The 22150-nt window shown below is 45.0% G+C and overlaps 1 protein-coding gene across 1 annotated transcript in view; it reads right to left on the reverse strand.

Moving 5' to 3' along the window:
* Positions 1 to 9539: 9539 nt before the first annotated feature.
* Positions 9540 to 22150, reverse strand: part of LOC8037079 (small conductance calcium-activated potassium channel protein) — a 56779-nt gene continuing 44168 nt past the window's right edge. Inside the window, exons 2-5 of the mRNA XM_002412140.5 lie at positions 19398 to 19508; positions 14036 to 14163; positions 11746 to 11815; positions 9540 to 9992 (exon numbers count right to left, since the gene is read on the reverse strand). Of these exons, the coding sequence (XP_002412185.3) occupies positions 9540 to 9992; positions 11746 to 11815; positions 14036 to 14163; positions 19398 to 19508 (762 nt within the window). The remainder of the gene's footprint in view (positions 9993 to 11745; positions 11816 to 14035; positions 14164 to 19397; positions 19509 to 22150) is intronic.

Raw genomic sequence — 22150 nt, forward strand, 5'->3', positions numbered from 1 at the left:
GTTGTTTCTGTGTAGAAAGAGTGACTAGGGGATGCGAGTCATCGTCCGATTCAAAAGGAACAGCCGCCATGCATCCTTTCAGCAAGCATCCACTCATCAGTTCGACACATTGCAGCATGCATGACATTTCCGCCAGTGTCCCCTGAAAACTCAAAAAGAGACCAATTAGGAATTAGTTTGAGGTACAACCAAGGTAAGAGGGCTTAAACAGTTGGTGGCAAAAAGAACAGATTGAAAGGAGTCGAAGTGGCGATGCGGGCGGGTTGAGTCATGATACATTTGGAAACAACGGACAAATGACACTGGACGAGCTTCCAGAGGTTATCCACTCTACACCTTCCTCGTCTTTGTTATTTGTGCGCTTTTTCCAGTTGAAAGAAGTGCCGGCTTGAGAGATCTCCGGAGAGCTAAGTCTTTAGAAGCAAGAGGTTACAACGGGTTGCCCCTGTCCATTATCAATGTAATAACCCCTTGTGCGAAAAACTCTGTAAGGACGCGCGCGGAACGTGGAATGAATTATGGGATAATTAAGTATGCTCCTTTTTGCTCCCGCAGCGCTTTGGACGTGACACCAAAGAGAGAGACGGTTGCGCAGTTGCTCGCTTGCACTCCCCGCTCTCTTGGTGCTCAGCGCTAACAAGAACCCTCTCTCTTCGGTTTCATCCTTCACCTGGAATGTCGCCTCCGCCGTCTGCTACAGGCGGTTCCGTACAGGATGTTCCCGGCAGTCTGGTGCCACGGAGGGCGCCGCACGTTTTCTACAAGGTCTATTTTCGCGTCCGCCGAAAGCTTTTCAACTATCTGTGTGTGGTGGGCCGGCCGGTGGTTCGTGCGGTTTGTGCTAACATGATATAAACAGGATTCACACGGTGCGATTTTGCGAGCGATTTATTATGTGCGACGGTGAGTGGCGCCGCGCCTACCACTTTCCCCTTTTTTCTCGTACGAGGGATGTCGTGAGTGAGACATAGCAAGTATTATAGCACCATGCAAATCGGGCAATATCTTAAATTCTCGCGCGCTTTTTATTGCATTATTTAGTTTAGACTAGGTTGTTCGTAAATAAAACACGTATCATTATTCTTTCAATACTGCACATTTTCCCAACCTGGACACTTTACCTTCGTACGTACTTGCACGGTCCGAGTTCGTAGCCTGTTCCGGTAAGAGGAGGCCATCGTGGGAGGCACGTAGTCAGGGAGCCTGTCCTGCTCGACAAGGCGCCCGAGTCACGAAGGTGCCCCAGGTACAAATGTTCTACATAAGGCCACTAAGTTAGTTAGGTTGAGAGTATCGACACTATATATTCCTCGACTGTCTTGTGGGCGCCGCCATATTGGTTGCTTGCAGAGAGTGGTTTCAATTAGCGATAGTTATGATTCGGAAATACGACTCCATGAACTTAAGATGCGGTGTGAGGAAGTTCAGGCGACGAGGTTTTGCTTTGTCGCAGGCTGCTTTGACATTTCTTCAGGGCGGTAAAGCGTTACCTCTGATTTCAGATAAAACTTCCGGCAACTGGCAACAATGTTTTCAGTCAACGAGATGGCGGAGGTGTGATTACTCTGAAGCATAGCTTAATTAGTGACTCTAATTCTACCATAAAAACTTATGGCTCATTGGAGCCGGTCAGCTTGATTCCAGTGACCACAGGCTCACTCAAGAAACAGACAACGGTACGTTTTAAATCGTCTTTAATAACAGAGTTCCCCAGCTTCCCCGTTCGCTTGGAAACAGCGGCTTTACCAGAGAAGAAACGTAGTTCTTGGGTGTCTTTGGATATACCTCAGATGTACAAGAATCTCGAATATACGTTCGAAAACAGGAGGGTTTCTTTCAACTCCGAACATCCAAATAAAATAAGCTAAGCCATTAACAAAAATAAAAACAAACAGAAACAAACACTCACGGGGCTCACGCGCGTCAACAACGTTCTTATCCACCTTCGCGGTATACAGGCACACTTCATCTCCAGGAATTCTGCTGCTTGAAGCATTGTGAAAAAAAAGCACGAGCGCCTGGGCTTCCAAAGCCCTTTCCTCGCAAGGGTAAAGACTGGCACCAAACTCTCTATTAGGAGAATACAGGACATTCCCCGAGAATACATCGAAAAAGACGATAGCGAAGATCCGCGGAAAGACGCTTGACGGCGAGAGCGGTACCGTTACGCATCCGCAACTCCGTCAACCGCACCGCATTCCGTAGCGTCGATTGGTCACGTGCTCTGGCGGCGAGAGGAGGGTGGTGGGGGGAGAGGCGTCGCCAAATAAACCACCCCACCAGGGGAGGAGTCGGCGCGGCCGTCGTTCTGTCTAATTCAAATAAGGGCAGCGTCCTGTATTCCCCTAGTAAAGCATTTGCTGACAGATTCGCGCTAGAGTGGGATGGGTACGTTGCATTCTCTCGTAAACGCTTACGACGATAGTACATACTGGCACGCTGAAGCCTTCATCAGGTAGATCAGGGGCCCTAATCTACACGGCGGAACCAAGGGGAAGTGACAACGCCACCTGCTGCGATTGATTACAGCCTCACACCGCTGACCAATCGCTGCAGGCGGCCATGTCCCGGTCCATGTTCCCGCTTGGTCCCGCCGGGTAGAATACTTCCGACCTCTGCATAACTAGACTGGAGGTTTTGCAGTACTTGCGAGATCTAATGTACGCAGTATCTATTAAAAAAATAGCCGCATATAAATAATAATATTAAAATAAACTTTACCAATTATTTCAAGCTTTAGATAAGAAAATGCTGCGTAAAAAAATGACAAATACATATACTCAAGTCGGAAGTGTCCCAGAGCCACCTGACAGGTGGTGAAAGTGTTCCAGCCTGTTCTCTCATCGCAAACGATTACGGGGCAAAGCGACACACTCGAGCATACTCAAAAGGAAAACGTGTGAACAATCTTTATGCTCGTTTAAACGAAGACTTTTTTGCGTGGTTAAGCTCTCGCACTCCTGTCTCTGATGGCACTGTACGCATCCTGTGCAACGCCGCACCTTTGTATTTTTCTGCAGGGGTTACCGTTCACCACTCAAATTAGTGCCATTAAATACTCGTTCCAATTTATCTCTGCTGTCAAGCAGTGGCCGAACATTCTCACCGGGAAAAAATTCGCGACAGAGCCACTCTTTATAAAACTAACCGTAACAAAAAACCCTCGAAACGGGGAAAAAAAAGAAAAAAAAAAGCGCTCTAAGTAAGACATACCAAAAAAAGTAACGCCGTCAACAGTAACATCTCGAGTCTACGGTTTTGGTCAGCGAGAGCGGTCGTAGAGGCTAGCAGCGGTTAAGAGAACGTTATTTGTTTTCCACAAAGCTTGGTACTACGGGCGTAATCTGTCAGCTGAATTTTTCCTTCGTTTTTTATCGACTCGAAACGCACTCCATTCAGAAGGCATTCCGTGTTCTCTTATGCAGATGTGAAAAATACGCTCAAGGAAACGGCAAAAAGGCACACAACACAGACGATGCGAGCTGGGCGTGAAGGCTCACGCGCAGGTGATGTAAGGTGACGCGAGAAACGCATCGCACCTGAGATTTTTTTCCTTCCGTGTATTTAGTTTGTTTAGTGAAACAATCCATTCATTCTCTCTGCTAGATTCAAACGAAACTCGCGTCGTACTAATGCTTTACAGTATAATTATGTCTAGCACTTTGCTCTAACTTGGAGGAATGGATTAACAAGCGCCTCAGCTACTGTAGTCTAGATGTCTTTTCTGTGGCAAGTTTTCAGAAATAACTCAAAATGAAAAATGAAAATTATTATCTTGTAACGATCACGAACAAAAATAAAAAAATCCCGACATAAGTGTCTTATTTAAAGAGGGCTTTCTAGTGGTAAGCAAACAAAAAACCAAACAACCAAATTCGCTGTTAACAGAAAGTGCGATTAACCTTCAACTCAAAAGCGTACAAAATACGTCCAGATGGTTTGCCTTGGTAGATATTTTGTTTCTAAGCAATCGTAAAATAAAAGCACATCAGAGAGTCTTACAGTTTTCAATAAAATCACCGCAAGAAGAAAATTCCTTTTTAAAAAGATACTATACTTCGAGTAACGCTCCGTCATCCCTTTGATAAAGCGCTCGTAAAAAATACATCTGTTGAAGTTGGAAAGGTAAATGCTTCGGCAGAAGAGCTTAACTACAAGTACAGTGTTAGCTTGTTGATAATTATGGTTCCGTGCTTTCCGTGTATGCCAATAAAAAAAATCCCCCCTCCAAAAAAAAAACAACAAAAAAACAATTACATCAACATTTGAGTTGGTTTTATGAAATCAAAGAAAATCGAAAACCAGCCAATTAGAGCTGTCCTTGAATAAGGAAACCCCCAGGATTCGCTGCAACACCTTTTATCGACTGCTATTTTTGTTTCGTTTTTAAGTTGGCCCGGAATGGTACCCGCACTGAACTATCTGCAAGACTGCTTTTCTTTGGAATAAACACTGTTCATATCATTTACTTCTTTAATTGATTCCTGGACGCTTTCGAAGAATTCAGGTTACAAGTTCTCTGGAGGTTGAGGAATCGCCTGCCCGTCTCTCTCACCATAACATACACACAAAAAAAAAAACTGACTCCGAAAAACACCGAATGTTTGGGAAAGAATAAGGCCCGAAAAACAACCCCAATATTGAAGCAAACTATAGACCCCGAAAACACGGAACCGTATTGATAATTAAGGGTACCTATTATTTGACGAGAAGCTTCTAGATTCTTTCGGAACACAACAGTTCGCTGAACACATAGCTACACCTCTATTCATATGGACAGCGAACACAACATAGTGGGTGCGGTCAAAAAAATAATGCTAAGTTGCGCTTTCGTGTTAAAAAAAAAGGCTGTGCAGAACAAACGACTGAATTCTACGCACCATTTAGTTACCAACCTATAAACAAGAGGAGATGGAAGCAGTAATAATGTAACCGCTGTACGCGTCGTAGATTCTATAGTATCGGCTATGGATTCGCTTGCGTAAGTAGAGTCCTCTTTGTGTTTTCACATTTACATTTGGACGGCCACCACGGATTCGTAGGTCCATTTTTCAGCCACACGCATCAAGAAAACCGCCCTGGGTTAACCCCAAGGTCCTCAATGTCACCACAAGGTCACCGGAAGATCACCAGCTTCAAGGTCACCTAAAATCGCGTTGGTCTCGCCCACTGTCAGTCACACAGGAATGCTGCCGAAGTGAAGCCGTCTTGTTTTCTCTCTTAGGTCGTACTTTAATTTTTTGCGTTCGACTTTCTGTTTCATTTCTCATTGCTTCTGTGGCAATGCGTTTATGGCGGGTGACCTGTAGTACATAGATATAAACAATGGCCTATCTCTTGCGAGTAACAACGGGGAGTAGCTATAAAACGTGTGAAATGGTTTGGACGCGGGTCGCAGAAGGATGGTGTAGCGTACATCGCGTTCGAGTAAGAAAGTAGGGTGTAGTCAAGCTCGCATTGCTAACGTGGCGGATGAATGACTGACTCCCAACTGTGGTCCCCACCATCACAGGCATCCCAAAACTCTGCCTTTTCGGTTGCGTGCCTCCTACCATCAGGTTGGAGCAAAAAAATCAACGATTCGTTTGTTCCAACGCGACTGTTGTCTAAAGTCACATTAAAAGGGCTACTGATCTGAAAGCGAAGAGTTCTCTACCTACAAAAATAACGTGTTGTTTATGCTCTCTACGGTCAGTGACAAAATAAGAAACACAAAGCCTGGATTATTACCTTCATGCATCCTGCCTCCTGGTTCGTACATCCAAGTTCTTATCGACGGAAGGCGGAGAAAAGCTCACCGCAAAATCGTCCGACGCGGCGAAAGCTCACCGGTATTTTGACGGATGAAGAAAAAAGCTCAGTTACGAATCTATGAACCGAGCGTTCACTCAACATCAGCACGTTGAGATGATATATGCGTGCCTTTTTTGTTTTGTTTTGTTGTTGTTGCCCTTCACCAGGTGATAATTTTTTTTTTTCAATGATTTTGGCTGCACGTCAGAAATAAAATAATTTCTACCGAACGATAATTAAAGGACAGCTGGTGGAAAATATAGCTAGCGCAGTAGGCTGCAGCTCGAGTAGTTCCTAGATTCTTATGTGTTTAATTACCTTTAATGTAGTAGCCAGCGCTGCGTTGCCAAATCTTCACATTTCACAACTTATTAAGGAAGCTACAGTTTCATTTCTAAACTTTTCCGGTCGGCAAATAATAAAAATAAAATCAGACATTTCCTCTATTCACGTTATGTAAGAAAATAATATGGAAGCAGTCACGCGAGAACAGTCGACGTCAAAGCGGAACGATGGCTGCAGCACGGCACCCTGCATTGATACCACGTGTACGGCCTGCGCGGGACGCGCCTTGGTTTTTGTTCCACAACTGCTCTGAGATGTTCAATCCAGCCCCCCAATACGGGAACAAATTGTTCAATTCATCAAATAAACTTGAAATTGATGACGACCACTTCGAATACAAATTTAATTGGAGGCGCTCTTTCCCCTGAGTCTTTTAAGACACTGGCGAGCTTTTCTCCAAACGCGCTCAAAAATGGGTGAGCTTTTCTTCAATGAGTTTCTTTCCGGGATTCCTTATCGTCTAATGCCGCAATTTGATCGACTGCGGATCGATAAGATGGTTAGGACTCGCAACACCCATCGTTTTTTGAGCTGCCAGGGACTATGCGGAACGCAAGTATCGTCCACTACTTTCTTTGTGTTGTTGGGAATAGGGGGGGGGGGGGGGGGGGGGTTGCGGTGACCTCAGAACGCGCAGCTCTAATTGGTTTTGATTGAAGGATAGTAGGTAGACATCAAGGCAGCTTGCTTTGACATCTACTAACTATCCTTCCATCAGAGCCAATCAGAGCTCGGCGCTCTGACGTCACCACAACCGCTGCAAAAGTAGCAGACGACACTTGCGCTCCGCATAATGACCTTGCCGCACAGTAAAGTTTCAGGTCGTTGACATCGAATGACATTACACGATTGCCGAATCAGCTCACGGTCCTGCGACGAGCGTCGCGCACGCTGTCTGGACAATCATATAATGGCCTTCAAAAAAAAAAAATGACATTAATTTCAATGCCAGGTGGGAGACTTTAATGCCATTTCCATCAAATGACATTAAGTGATCCCCGAAGCACAACGCAGACTTGACTACGTGCACCCCGTTGCGCCAGGAGTTTGGCGTTGATTTCCATATCAGATAACGTCATATGATGGACATTGCGTGAACTTTTACCGTGGGGCAAGGGTATAAAGATGCTCGCTGAACAGATCTTAAAGTACAAAATGCTTCATAACGTAAGCCTCAACTACCCACAGTTTGACCTTCCGTGGATCTACGACACACGAGGTCACGGGATTACTACTTGTGACGTCTGTTCACCTGACACCGAGACTTGACACAATAACGTCACGTCCGTTTACTGCGTTAGACTAGGTTTGATTACGTTTCTGCGAAACTTTCGATGATCTGTTCTTAAGACCAGGCGCCTCGAAACCAGTTCATATGTATCGAAACTAAGCTGCAAAAATACTCGCCTTGGGCGTAGTCATCGCAAGAATAACAAGTTGACATTGTATCACATCGCCATAACGGACGTAATCACATTCACACTTTCATACACCGTTTAATTTTAAGTCCGAGCGCAACCAACGCTTCGAGTCACTGGGGCTAATCGAGGTTCTCGGAAGGCTTTAGATCACGGCATTTTTCGTGTTTCTCCGCGTGTGTTGCCGCCAACCGATTCAGTCAAGCGCGAAGAATGCACCCTGACGTCGCATTTTTAGTTTGTGCGTTTGGGCTTGTGTTGCAGCTCACTTTTGGTCTCACTCGTACTTATAATGAAATGGAGTACGTGAACTAGTTTCAAATCTTGTAGTATTAGCTTAGGTGTTGAAGGATAGATAACCAGTCTATTTTGAAGAACACGAAAAAAGTACACAACGAAATATGAATACGTTACGTCCAACAGACAAAATATACGTTTAGAAATGCTCTCAGTGATTTTTTGTGACAATGTCTAATATTCGAACGTGTTTGACATGGTGCCTTAATGTGTACGCGGTTTAGAGAAATCGAGGCGTCGTTTCAGATTTCGAATTCTAACTACCTTAAAAGCAACAGAACTTTGTACACGATTTCAAGGCCTAAACAACGGTCGAGGACGCTTTGGAACCACGGGAAGGTTACTTACTCTCCGCTTAAAATGAAGCGTCTAGTTAATATAATCTGACCTGTTAATTCTTGGTCTTCTCAGTGAAATCTATTACGTTCACTGCTTACACTCATTTTATGTGCAGATTCGCAACCAAAAAGACAAAGTTTCGAGTGTGTGACACGACGACCGAAATGGTAATGGAAGCAATGTCGGCGTCGCAGTCTATGACACTCTACGATAGCCTTGTAGGGATGTCAGCGTACACTAGATGCGCTGATGCCCTGACCTTGGACTCTAAACCGCTTTCTGCGCATGTGTCAAGCTGAGTATGGTGCTAGAAAAGAGAAACAAATGACTCTCTGTCAGGAGAGGAAGCTGCTTCCGGCTTCATGGCAACTTGACTTTTGATCGTTGTTATAGAGAAAGTGTGATAGAGAGTATGACAAGATGGTGTCTTTAGGATAAGCCTCTACGGTGATCGCCATTCGCTAGTGAATAAGCTCCCCTCTTTTGCTTTGACACTTTTTTCGAGTGCTCAATGGGATGCGCCGTTGACATCGACCGGCGATCTTTATAAGGTGCTTGTTAAGTCGCACGCGTAAGCACGACAGTGCCAGAAATGTTGATACCTTAAGAATGTGTGTCAAATGTGTCATTCAGGACGACTCCGAAGGACCTGACACAACACCGCGTTCGCGAACCCGCGCGTGTCTTCTCTTTTAGGTCACACCTTCCCACATATACACGCACGCATTCACTTTCCTCGGTTAAGACTTGAGGGATGATGAAGGGAATGAAAACGCAACGTCCGTTTCTGTAATCAGGTGATGTGCTCCTATGAACCGCGCACCACCAAGAACGTTGGCGCGACACCGGTCAACAGGACCAGTACCTTCGACAGTACCTCGCTGTCTTCCCCCATCACCTCTCCAACGACCACATCACATTCTTTGCGAGGGAAACAAATATGAACAGCAGCACAACCAGACACTTTGAAGAAGAAGACTCTTGTGTACGGGCAAGTGCCGTTTCTTGTCATCGCCGCCATCGCCGCCGTGGCCGCGGCCCTCTAGCACCGGTTGAGAAGCTCACGATGTTCTCTTCAGATATTGTACGAGCCTGCCCTGGGAGCCACCAGTTGCGCTGGTTGAGGCATCGTCCGAGGAATCGCATACGATCCCTGTCGCTGTACCAGCCACCACCCAGGAGGTCATCCAGGACAGGTCGTGCAGGATATCAACACCAACACGCACCGTCCCAGAGGTAATCCTGAAGCCGGAGCGAAGCGTTGTTTGGAGAGGACGCGAGTTGCCACACACTGCCACTCCGCAACGGCGTCAGGATGCGCAACCGGGACGACGGTTCGGGAGAGCATCAGTTCTCGGTGGAGCCGGACCTGGCCACCATGGGCGGCGCCATGACTCCCAGTCTCCCGCCGGACAGGTTGACAGAGGACCAGCTGGGCCTGGAGGTGAGCGACGCCGCGTCATCCGGGTGCAGGTGCGTGTGCTTGGGGGGAGGGTGCGGCGGGTACGAAGGCTGTCCTGGCACGGCCGCCGGGTACGGTCCCCCGCAGTCCGGGGGCACTTGCTGCTGCTGTTGGAGCTGTTGCTGCTGAGACGGCAGCAGGGAGCCCGGAGGGTAGGACTGGCTCGGCACCGGCGGCTGTGACAGGGAGCTGTGGCAGCATCGCGCCACGGCGTCCGGCAAGGCCTCCAGCTGCTCGTGGATGGCGACCAGCCGCTCTTCGAGCGATGCCAGCCGCTCGTCGAACAGCTCTTGGCGGGCGTTCATGTCCGACACCATCTCGTACACGGAATTTTGGGTCTGCGAGGCGCACGAGAGAAGGTACAGTTGAATGAGTCGAAAGGTGTAATAACTGGTGTGGGAAGTTGGATTTTAACAATTTTTACAAATAATGCGTTTTGACTGAACAATGGACGGAGTAAAGGTCACACAAAAAGGCGTGTGCTGGCAGAGGTTCTCTGGAGGACGTTCTGAGCGGAAATAAATTGATACGTTGCTGCTTGAAACGTCGAATTAAACTCTTTTCACAGAACCTTTGAAAGTACCTGTATTTTTATTATGTTCAGACCTTCTCCAATGACTGAGAGTAGTATTTAAAACAAGGACACTTCAAAAGAAAACGTAAATACATCGAGATAATGTTGTTAACTGCGGCGAACATCAGGGTACGAATGAAAAGTGATAATTAGCACTCTAATAACCACTACATAACCATTTATGTAGTGATCATCAGCACTCTAATAACCACTACATAACCATTTATGTAGTAACCTTAGCTGGTACATTGGAATTAAAACATGTTAGTCGTCGAAAAAACATGATACAGAAGTTCTTAGTACACAGGAACCGAAACTCTCCACGCTATTTTACGGCGAAGTTAGACGGTCAAAGATCAACCATATTAAAACTAAGATGGAAATATGCGCCTAAAGCTAGGCGCCGGAGGAAACTTCCGAACGTGGTGCGTCTTTTCTACGACCACGCGACCTTTAAGTAACGCGACGCTGTCAAGTCGGGAGAAAAAATGGAAGTTCGAGGTGAGGTCTAGCGAGTACTGTGGTCGGTTGACCACAAGAAAATCACAGTGGCAAATGGCATCCATTGCCACAGCTGCGAGGTGCAGAGGCGCATTTTCCCGATGGAAGAGAACCGACCTCCAGAGCATACCGCAATGTTTGGCCCTGGTGGCATCCCTCAGGCGATAAATCAGGGCTGCATAGTTGTTCCCAGTGATATTTTGCCCCTTATGAAGGTAATTGCTGAGCAGCACGCCTTCCGAATCCCCCCAAAACCGTGGCCATGGCCTTGCCTGCTGATGGAACAGACTGAGCCCTTTTCAGCTGTGGAGAGGAGGGGTTTCCACTGTTTAGACTAGGCTTTGTTGTCGGGTAGAAAGTGGTGGACGTAAATTTTCTCCGCAGTCACAAGCCGGGCATGGAAGCCTTCAGGACCTAACCTGAGCAGCATAAAATTATCTTTGGATGGGGTGTTGCAGGAGCATTTTGATCACACGAGATGAATCTTGGAACCCATCTGGCGTAGACTTTGTGCATGTCAAGATGTTGGGTCAAGATGCACTCAACTGTGGTTTTGGAGGAGCCTGTGACCTGTGCTATGGTCGGAAGATTTACTCTGCGACCGAGTGGGCTAGCGCACACCATATCGAAGCACGTGGAGCGAAAGCTCGCGCTGCAGAACCCAGGATCCAGGGTTCAATCCTCACCCCGGCCCGCTTCGATCTGGATGAGCAGTGTACCGGCGTGTGGTCGTGTATCACTACTACATGATGTACGTTAAAGACCCCAGGTTAGTGGTTGTACTGCACTGGCTAAATTTCTCATCTACAGGTGGAAGACTCGTCGCCCGTTGGGGCAGACCAAGTTCTAGGCTGTATAAACATACAGACAACCCAATTTGTTTTGGCCGCCAGCTGGATTTCGAGAAAGCGCTTGGTCAATTGGATTGTCTCATAACTTTTGCAATCGTGGAACTTCACAAATTGTTGGCACTCATAAATAAATTTTAACGTGCAGTAATTACCAAACACACATACCTTCGCCATGTCTGTAATTGTGTTGGCATTGTCCATGAGCTTCCTTTGGTCCATTTTAACCTTTCTGAGGCTGTAAAGACATGTAACCAATAAGTCAAATAAACAGTCAATCAATCAACAAATATGTAGTGACACAAATATACAAGGTTTTGTTTTGCTTTACTTTACAGCTTTGTTTTACAAAAGACGTGAAAGCTACAGTAATGCAGTCTTTGCAGATGGGTTATAGAGCCAAAGGACGCATTTTGGGGGCCCAATCGTCATAGTTAGTCGACAAATTAACTAATGTCTTTTTAATTTGTGAAAACAAGCACTTGGTTTCAATAACAAACTTCAGGAACGTCACTGAAAACCCCTAAATCAGTACATTTTAGAACGATCTGGAGCACGTGCGAAGCTCGGAAAAGATAAAGTTATCAACAGGCGCAAAGCTAGCAGTGCGAAATGCTGAGGATAAGAGACTGACAAACCACGCGGGTGCCTGTTTGCACCGACAGCTTTGTGCTTGTTACACAAGTGGTAACTTAGCGCACTTCCGAGCTTCCCGTGCGCTCTAAATAATTCTAAAATTTACAATGTTTATGGTTATCAATGATGTTCATAGAACTTTTCATTTGAACTATATGTTTGTTTTCATTGATTACAAAGGTAACGATATTTAGTTAATTATTGGACCAACTTTAACGATTATCCCCTATAATATGTTCTCCTGACCGTATAACTCACGCGCAGACTGCATTATTTGCGTAGCTTTCACAACTTTTCAAAACAACTCTGTAAAGCCTAAAAAACTAAAGGTACGTGACTCCAGGATGAAGAAAGACACCCAAGAAACTATTACTTCATAAATCACTCTAACAAGGTTGCCGTTGGCAACTATCGCTGGATAAACTAAACTTAATGAACAAAATAGATCAAACTGTCTTACAAGGAAACGAAACCAATACCCAAATATTAAGAAAATATAAAAATAAACGACATAAAGACCCGAAGGGTATTTCTCATCTGGTTGGATCTAATATCAACGTAAAGGAAACAAATATACCTGTTTTTATTTTTTTTTGCGTTGCATATCTGCTAGTCATTTTAAGCAAAATAAATTGTCCTTACACTCCGGAATAAAGTATAGTGCCACGAACTTTACTGTAATTTTGAATGTTTTTTTGTATGTGACAAGCAAATAAAGATATATATATATATATATATATATATATATATATATATATATATATATATATATATATATATATATATATATATATATATATATATTTTTTTTTTTTTTGAAACGCCATAAATTAATTTTTTTGGGATTTTTAAAAGTCAAGCACTAAATATTTAAGGTACAAGCTGCGCCTCGGTGTGGCAATTTAGCAACCGACCCAATAGTGCAAATAAACACCGAGAGATGGCCCTAGCTTTAATGCACTGAAAGAACGCCCCAAGAGCGCAAAAAACGCGGTAGGCGACAGCACTATTATGCGAAGAGTGGTGGCGCCACCTGGTTGTTGGTGGGCGCACATAGTGTTTGTTCAACGAGGTAGAGGCCTTAGAGCGATGAACAGGTATCCCGTTCACCAGGCAAAGGTGACACCCACTGGGATGGCGTCATGTTCAATTTTGACCAGTAGACACCTAGGGCCGTTCCAAAACCTGAAGTTTTTACGGAAAGCTGAGCTGAGATTTGTATTGAAATCGGTGTAAAAAACATGATAAACTATTTTTTCCCATACTGTTAACCCCAGAGGTTAGTGTCTAGCTCTGAGAAAACCCCCAAATACAGCACCACGGCTAACGGCATCTAGCAGAGGCATTGCAAAGCTGCCCGTGTTTTTGTCGTGAAAATACATTTTGGACTTAAACGAAACATAACTTATCTCGTCGGTACTGGTATTAAAGGTCAGTAAGCAATTATTTGTGCGCGATACTTCGTTAAAATCTAGACGTAAAACTATAAGGTCACGTGTCTAGTGGTTGAAAATGTGCAACATGGCGGCGGTCAATTGGTGGTCACTTTCAGCTGTCAGTTTATCGCTCTAAGGCCCTCTACCTCGTTGTGTTTGTCATAAAGAAGCAAGGGTGTGCGAATAAAGGGTGAAATCGATTGTCGTTGCGTCATTTATAGCCTCCACAGGGCAAGGGTGAGCCAAGACATGTGAGGGCTTTTTGCAGTGTGGGAGCTAGGAAATGACACTGCGCTATTGAATTCAAAGCAGCATTCACACTGTTTAGCACACCCGTAAAAATAACAATAAGCCAACAGGGCAAGTAGACTCGCAGGACGTCTTACCTGTATATGGCGAGGAGGAATTTGCGCTGGTGCGCTCTCACTTTGGAAGGGTTGACGCGTTTCACGAGTCTCGTGTTTTTGTAGATGAGCCACGTCTCGCGTAGTACGTTGGCCGCTGCGTTTTTAAGCTGCAAAAAGAAACAAAAAAGGAAAAAATATATTGACATGAGAAATGCTTTGAGTGATCAAATTGGGTTTTGGACATTTTTTTATGCCGTTCTTATCAAGATTGCTAAAGTTCGGATTGCAGAGACATGGGCCTCAGAGCTTTGAACAGTAGAAGGAAGAAAATGTACGAAGGTGAAACTGTCAAAATTTGAAAACACTGGTTAGATTGCAAGAGCCACTACACGATAAGAAGTTTTTCAGTCGTATTTATCTATGCATCCGTCAATATTAAAGTCTCGGGGTCGAAAATACATTGTCGGGGCTACAATTGCACTTTTCCAAGGTTTCATTGAGCACCATACACCGGCACGTTTGCGAGGCTCACTAACAAATGTCCATACCGAAAACTTAAAGGCGACAATTTTTAGCGAAATTATACAGTTCTATTTGACTATATAAAAAATCGTATAACTGGCAAAACCTACCTCTCCTAATTAGTCGGATAGTTCTCCTATCCCCATGAAACTTTAAACTTTTGTGGATGAAACTCTACTTTTTTAGAAAACAGTATAAACAATATTTGTCTGGCTTCTTTCCTCTCAAACAACATTTTGATGCATAACACTTGTATAGTATAATAAAGGACAAAAACAAAAATGAGATGACGAAAAAAAAATTCAGCCTTTCTACTTTCGTGAAGAAGGAAGACCAGCGAAGCTGTGCTATGGTGGAAATGAAGTAATGGCCGGCCGCAAGTCGGGAAGCCAGAGTGGAAAGGCTTGAAAGGTTGCCGCCATCTATGAGCAACGGTGGCAACCAGACAACCGGGAAGCCTGTTGTCTGGTTGCCACCGTCGCTCATAGATGGCGGTATCTTTCCAGAGTTCTGTGTCATTAGGTCATTTGGGAAGGACACGATATGGGGAAACTAGTCCTCAGCAGCTTCGCTTTAAGACATATCGTTTGTGTTTCCATGTTATCCTATTTTGCCTGTCTCAAGATGTTTGTTTGTCACCAGCTCACCTACCCACTTGCTTTTGTGTCTTGCCTATGTCAAGACGCCGAGAAATTTCGTTTTTCGGCTACTTTCTCACCTTCATTCCCATTTGATCAGTGGGCTTATTCATGTGCATATTCGGACAGTTTCAAGGAGCAAATCCACTTTGGAGAAAGAAATCACAGACATAAAACAAAGCTCTTGGGGTTGCTTTATCCCTCTATAGCTAAGGTGCACAGATTGCTAGGTGGAACTTTGTATGCTGGAATTTTCCGCTGAACTTAGGGGTGAAGCGTTTACCCGCACCGTTTAGCAAGAAAATTACAATGGTGTATACCTTTTGGGGAATTGAAGAAGATAAGGATGGCTCGGAGGGGTGAACGCGAGGTAAGATGGCACGAGCGGCATTTCGAACCTAAGCACCGTCGGGGTCGGTGGTCGTGTCCCATTCGTCACTCACTGGGTAGATTTCGCTACACAAACTTGAGTTTCAGAAACGCAGGAGAGTGTTTTTTTTTAGCATTGTCATTATGAAGATGTACTGAAAGCTCCACGGCTCTTGAATTTTCCCATGAGAGCGCTGGAGATCGTTGATAAAATCTATTACGATTACGATTATTACAATTTTTACCGTTTTCTGTGCATTTTAAAGCAATTTTGTTCACTTAAAATTATCTAGAAAATAGAAGTGAGAGAACGAATGGTAGTACGTACTAGAGGTGTCTTCAATCGCAATTTTAAGTGCCTCACAAATAAACTAAATGTCATGGTATTTGCGTGTTTGTGTAAATAGTTTGGACAGGACTATTTTCCTTTGATTTATTTGGAATAAATAAATCAAGCGAATAAATAAATAAAGCGGCGTCACGCGTGCGTGGAACGCGTAGTGAGATCGGTCTATTACTTCTCACAATTTTGCGTTAAAATGTTTCGTGACCCTTTTTTTAACGAAATCTTATGATAAAGTCCCAGGCCTAGTGCCGTTAACGAACCCGACAACGAAAGAATAGGAGGCCACGTTACGCAGCGAGGGCCTCAGCCAACAGCTACGGCTGCCAAAGAGAACGGCAATAGCGTCCAAGGCCGGTTGAGCCCCAGAATAAAGGAAGCCACCCATTGTTCTCTTTTTCTTTCTATACTTATTAGATTCAATAAAAGATTTTTCTTTACAACAACAACCTTATCAGCGCCGATACATTTCGGTGGCGCCCTCTGATGGATTCAGGTCATGACGTAGCGAGAACGATTTGCCTCGTCGTGATTAGCGGGTATTTACCTCGCCGTGAACCGGCGATTGGGAAGGCATCATCAGTGTACAGGAAGCTACGGTGTGGCCAATCACAGACTTCAACTCTTCAGTTGTACCGACTCTAGCGCGAGCTTCCTGCCTTCGACAGTGCTTCAACGTCTCGTTCATCTGGCGCGCGCGCCCAGCCGAAGCACGGCTGAAGGCATTGAGCGCGCGCTGGAGGCGGGGCGTTAGTAAAACACGTGCTGCCATTCCTAGTCTGTCAGTGACTCTATTCGCAAACACGTTCTGTATATAAAAAGAGAAAAAGCACACATATACAGACAAACACACCAATGTTGCAAAACTATCAATAAAACTATCGTACTATCGATAGTGGAGGTCAAATTAACTATCGTTTGTGCTATCTATATTCGACTACTGCAAAACTGTCGGTAGTATACTACAGACACTACTCTCGATAGTAAACTATCCATAATCTACTATCGTAAAACTATCGCGAAACTCGATAGCATACTATGAATAGTCGACTATGCGAAATTGTTTATACTCGAATATCGAGAAACTATCAATATCCAACCATTCAAATGCTATCGATGGGGTTTTATATGGTGACGGGTGAAAAACGTCCAAGAAATGTTGTGTATCTCGGAAAAAACGCAACTGCAATAGACCAGTCTCACCAGCCAGTTTGACAACGCCACCGCTGCCGCAATGTATAGAGTAAGCTTTAGTCTTTCTGCACGTTTGTCGCCGCCGCTGGAGCTCTGCACGTGTGGAGCACGAGACGGCACGAGCCTTCGCATGCACAGCTGTCTGCCTCTTGTGAGCTAAAGTTATGGCGGCGCTACGCATGCGCCGAACGCTTAGTGAAGTCGGTCTATTAGAGACTTCCGTACAATTATCGAGGAACAATCTACAACCTATTTGAAGCAAGCAAGCAAAAACTTTATTTTGTATAGGGGCCTACGTCCTGGTCCGGACGTCCCGTCCGGCCCACGTCTCGCGGATGGATTCCGCAAGGGGACCGGAGTGATTAGGGAGTTTTCGTAGACCGCGCTGCCCCTTCCGCTAAGCGTTCCGCAACGAAGAAGTTGCTACTGCGCCTGCGCGCCGATAGCCTTGACTGTGGAGTTCCCGCTATCGTAGCGGGTTGCGGAGGGCCTTGCGGGACGGCGAAAACGATCTACGAAAACTCTCTATTAAGTAGTGTTTCTAGTACGGTGGGTATGTCGGTGCCCGTGGGTGAAGCCAGCCTTTCCTCCCGAAAAATGATGTGTGAGAGGGTTCGGGGAAGGGTGGGTGGTTTACAAGACCAGCAGGTGCAGTGAGGGATTGAAGAGTATTCTCCGCATTTTGGGCACCTATTTGAAAACAATCACAAAACGAAACAAATCCTTCTTAAAAACTATTCACAATAAACTCCGAAAATATCTATTGTATACAATTGAAAAACTATGAATAAACGATATAAACTTGCTAAGTTGTCGAAGTTGCTTTGCTATATTAGATTGCTTTGTGTGGTGTGCCCTTTGCTTTTTATGAGCTCAATAGAAAAAATAGATATCCCTGTCGTCCCGGATAAGTACATTATATATGCGTTGCACAAATCCGGGACCTTACTTGAATATAATGCTAGCGATGGTGATCGAATGCGAAAGTATGGGGACATGACTTAACCCGAATGAAGAGATAAGTGTGGCGTGTTTTGTTTTCGAAACAGAGGTTACAAGAAAGAAAGGAATCAATATTGTCTTTCGGGTTAACAAGCCTTTTTCGCTGAAATGATCTCGCATTGCAAGAAAACATCCTTACTTGAATGAAAATATATTTTCGGTTTTAGTATTTATCATTGAACCAGTTAAAGGATGATATCCCGGTGATATCCGGAAGTTACTAAGTCTTTGCGCTGGACATGTAGAGCGGGAACAAATATAGTCACACGTGATATTTTTTTCATTAAAAGACACCCCAATGTTTATTAAATCAATTATTAGCATCAGTACGAAACTGCATGCCAAATTTCGCAAGAATGCATGGCTGATCGTGCCGTGACGTCACACCAGGTATGGTACCGTCAGAGTCGCGGGCGTTGACTTATTCCCGGTTTTGATAAACATGGCTGATGGTGCGTACAAAGATCATCATCGAAACTTCAGCTTCCTTCAATACCGCAAATCTTGTCTTTTTAAAAACTAAGCTATTTTACTGAGACAGCAGTCACAATATTTAGGCGGGCTAGTTGGTTACACCTACTAAATTACAAATAGCGCTAAGACAGGGACCGACTCACAACTGACGGTTTTATATACAACGAGAAAATAGAAGGTGAAGGAAGGGGATGATGTAGAAAAAATGAGATGAAATAATTCTAATTCTAGCCGGGGCGTTCTAAGAAAGGAGCTTCTTAGACTAAAAGGACTAAAATAGAGTTGACCAAAACAAAAATAATAAAGATTAAACAAAGGTAATGCATTTGAGCTATATACGATACTATTTTTTTGAAGGAATAGAAAACAACCTCTAGACCGTGAAACACGAAAATCATCATCTTTGTTTAATTTTTAATATTTTTGTTTAATACATAATACGTGCCCTGGAAAACGAGCAGACCACCATTCCCTTTTTACCTTTATATTAATTGCACGAGAATGCAACTCTATGTTTTATTTCGTTTTAATTTCATGTTTTTCCCTAAAACCGCGCGTTGTCCGCCCGCACATATCCGTCGTCATTCCATTTTTGCATAGTGCCTTAATTTTCCTAACACCCCATACCTTTCCTGAAAGCTGACTTTCCATAATATCGATAGTCGACTAAACCCTAACCATACCACTATCAATATCCGACTATCGATAGTCAACTATCGATAGTACTATCAATTGCCTACTATAAATAGTTTTGGAAAAATGATCGATAGTCCTTTCTTCGATAGTTTTGCCTCACTAGCACACACACACAACACACACAGTTGAAGCAACATTAGAGTTATCAAATAGTTATACTCACTCGTTTCGTTAGCTGAGTGTCCATCATGAAATTGTGGACGTGTTTCTCAGCTCGGGTGAGCTCCAGCTTCCGCGCTATCACAGCAACAACCAGGGCCGTACAGCCAGCCCCCTGCGACGGACAGACACAGGACCGAGAGTGTGGTTAGTACACGGGTGCAGGCGTCCGAAATGGGGTGCAAGGCCCCCTTCCTCCCCCTTGGGATTCCGGGGGTATTGGCGACAAAGTGTTTCGGTGGCGTACTCTTACGTAGCGGTCACACTGTTAGTGGCAGTCTGCAGACACTTTCTGAGGCCTACTTCTTTTTTGTATGACGGCCATGTAACATTGATCATGCAGAAACTGTCTGAAGACATGTTTCAAGCACACACATGTTTAGAACATGCTTGAGCCGTGACCGCAGATGTCATCATGCCTGCAGCGAACAGTTTTTTTTTGTATGACGTACGAGCAAGGTGACGGGGCGGGGAGGTGGGAGGGGTGTAGCACTTTTTTGAAAAAGTACTGCGAACGCCCATGGAGCGAGCCGACGTCATCAGCTTTGAAGCCGTGTCAAACGGCACCTTAAACCCTTTCTCCAAGTGAAGCCAGCTCCCAGCTATGGAACCACGCGAAAAGCCTAGCGAAATGAAACCTAGGTTCCCCGATCCCAAAGGAGCGGACTGAAGCTGATGGATTTCGGCTTCGTTTCCATATACTGGCGCGCGTCTACGAGACTCCCATTGGCCGCTGCGCGTCAGTTTCAACGACCGCCACCCCATGGCGCTGCATGTTCGCGAGGCAGCGGCTCCAACGCTCCACGCCCAAGTCCAGCGCGCCCGAGGACAGCGCGCGCGCTCGACCGTCGACGCAAGTACGACGCAGACAAAAGAAGGGAGCGGAAGGGCGTCGTGCAGGCTATCGCATTCACAACTCATAAGTGCTTAGGTGAACCTCGAACCTTTTTACTATCTTTTAACTGTAACTCGATACATTTTTTTGAAGTGACTGCAACAATAACTTAATACTATTCTAAAAAAAAGTAACTAAAAATATCTGCAAAGATACAAATACTTTTCGTGAAAAAATTACCCCATAGTGTAAACACTACAGCTGGTTCGACCATGTGCGAAGGTTGGGCCCACATTAGACGGGACAGAATAAAACAAGAACTCGGCATTTTTTCGTCGGAGCTCAGCAAAGTGTCGGCGAAGAGGGCAGACGTCTTTATAGTTCTGGTTTTCCTTTTTCGTCGTAGGGAAAAGCGCATTTAGCATTTGCTTTTTTTCAAACTTTTTGTACGTGGCTCTCTCGCCCCGGCTTTTCACCCTTTTCGGCCTCTTCAGCCAAGCGACAAAGCCACCTCGCGAAAACACGCGACCCGTAGACACTTCACGGTGAACTGTGTAACGCCGAACGAGAGCCTCAGTCGGCGGTGCCGCAGCAGTCGCGGCTAGCCTTCTTTGCGAAAGCGAGTCGCCGCCAGTAAATACTGCCTGACCGGTGCCACAGACGATGCTTCTGCTGGTCGACTTGCCCTAACCTAGGGGCCATGAGCCCGTGATCAACGGTCGTGTCTTTTGATGTGCGTTGCACAAAAAAAAAAAAAAAAAAAAAAACGAAAAAAAAAAAACAAAAAAAAAAAAAAAACGGAACGCATAACGAGACGATTTCGTGTAGTTTTCGCTCCCTCCTCTCTTAACCTTGTCTGATACTAACGGTATTCTCCACTTTATTCAGTTTCAAATAGTTTGGCCTTCTGCTCCCCCCCCCCCCCCCCCCTATTATTGTAATGTACCTGTCTGGTCATCGGCATCTCCCTCTCCTGTCAGCTACGAAAGGGGAATAAAAGAGCTCTCAAAGGAAGGGCGAGAGAACATCGCAAGAAAGAAGAAAAATAGTTAAAAGATAATTAACCGTTCTGGCTCAAACGTGAGGCTGCCATGAGTGACGAACGGCAGGCGTTACCTTGGCCCGGCTATGAACTTTACTTTGACCTTGTCGAATATGGCGGCGGTAACCTCACTGCCCGCTGGAGACACTGCACAAAAGTATACGCAGCCCGGGAGGTCCTCTTCCTCCAACCTTCGCAAGCACGTCGGGGTGAGTTTCGACTTTCATTTGTAGACACTCCAGCTGGCATGAAGACGGAACGATGGAAAGCTGAAACCTCGGCAGCGCCTTTCGCCTCAACGGCTTTCTCACCGTTAGGAAAGTTTTCCTACGTTTAAATACTGCACTGCCGTTCAGCGTACCCGTTGAGCGCCTCTTTAGCAAGTGGCGCGACGTGTTCAGCCTCGAAAGGGGAAAGTTAGGTGATCTTTTAAGATCAGCTGTTGCTGCGTTACGACATCAACTAAAGAATTTATTTTTTGGACATCTTGTGTCGAAGCAGCAAACGCTTTGAATCAATCAAGTCGTGCGACGGTAAATGAGTTTTCTGAGGGTTCCATAAGGAAATATAAATCGTAGTCATTGTTTGTTGCTATCAATGTTTTCACGGCTGAATTAAAAAATAACAAAAACGAAAGTATCTTGAAAGTAACTAAGTTACTATGACGAAGTAACTGTAAATGTAAATGTAACAACTTAACGTTCCATACACAGCTTTGTGCAAAAATGCAGATTCTCGAAAATTTCGACGAGCTACTAGTGTCTGCAAATTCAGCCTGTGTAACATTGACTCGTGAGTAAAAAAAAATCCGGCAGCCGTAATAACGGTCGTACACAATGCGTTCCCGCTTCCTCTGAACATGTTCTAACTTCTCAGAGCC

The sequence above is a fragment of the Ixodes scapularis genome, unplaced genomic scaffold (assembly GCF_016920785.2).
Source record: "Ixodes scapularis isolate PalLabHiFi unplaced genomic scaffold, ASM1692078v2 PGA_scaffold1__304_contigs__length_218370807, whole genome shotgun sequence".
NCBI classification, from domain to species: Eukaryota; Metazoa; Arthropoda; class Arachnida; order Ixodida; family Ixodidae; genus Ixodes; species Ixodes scapularis.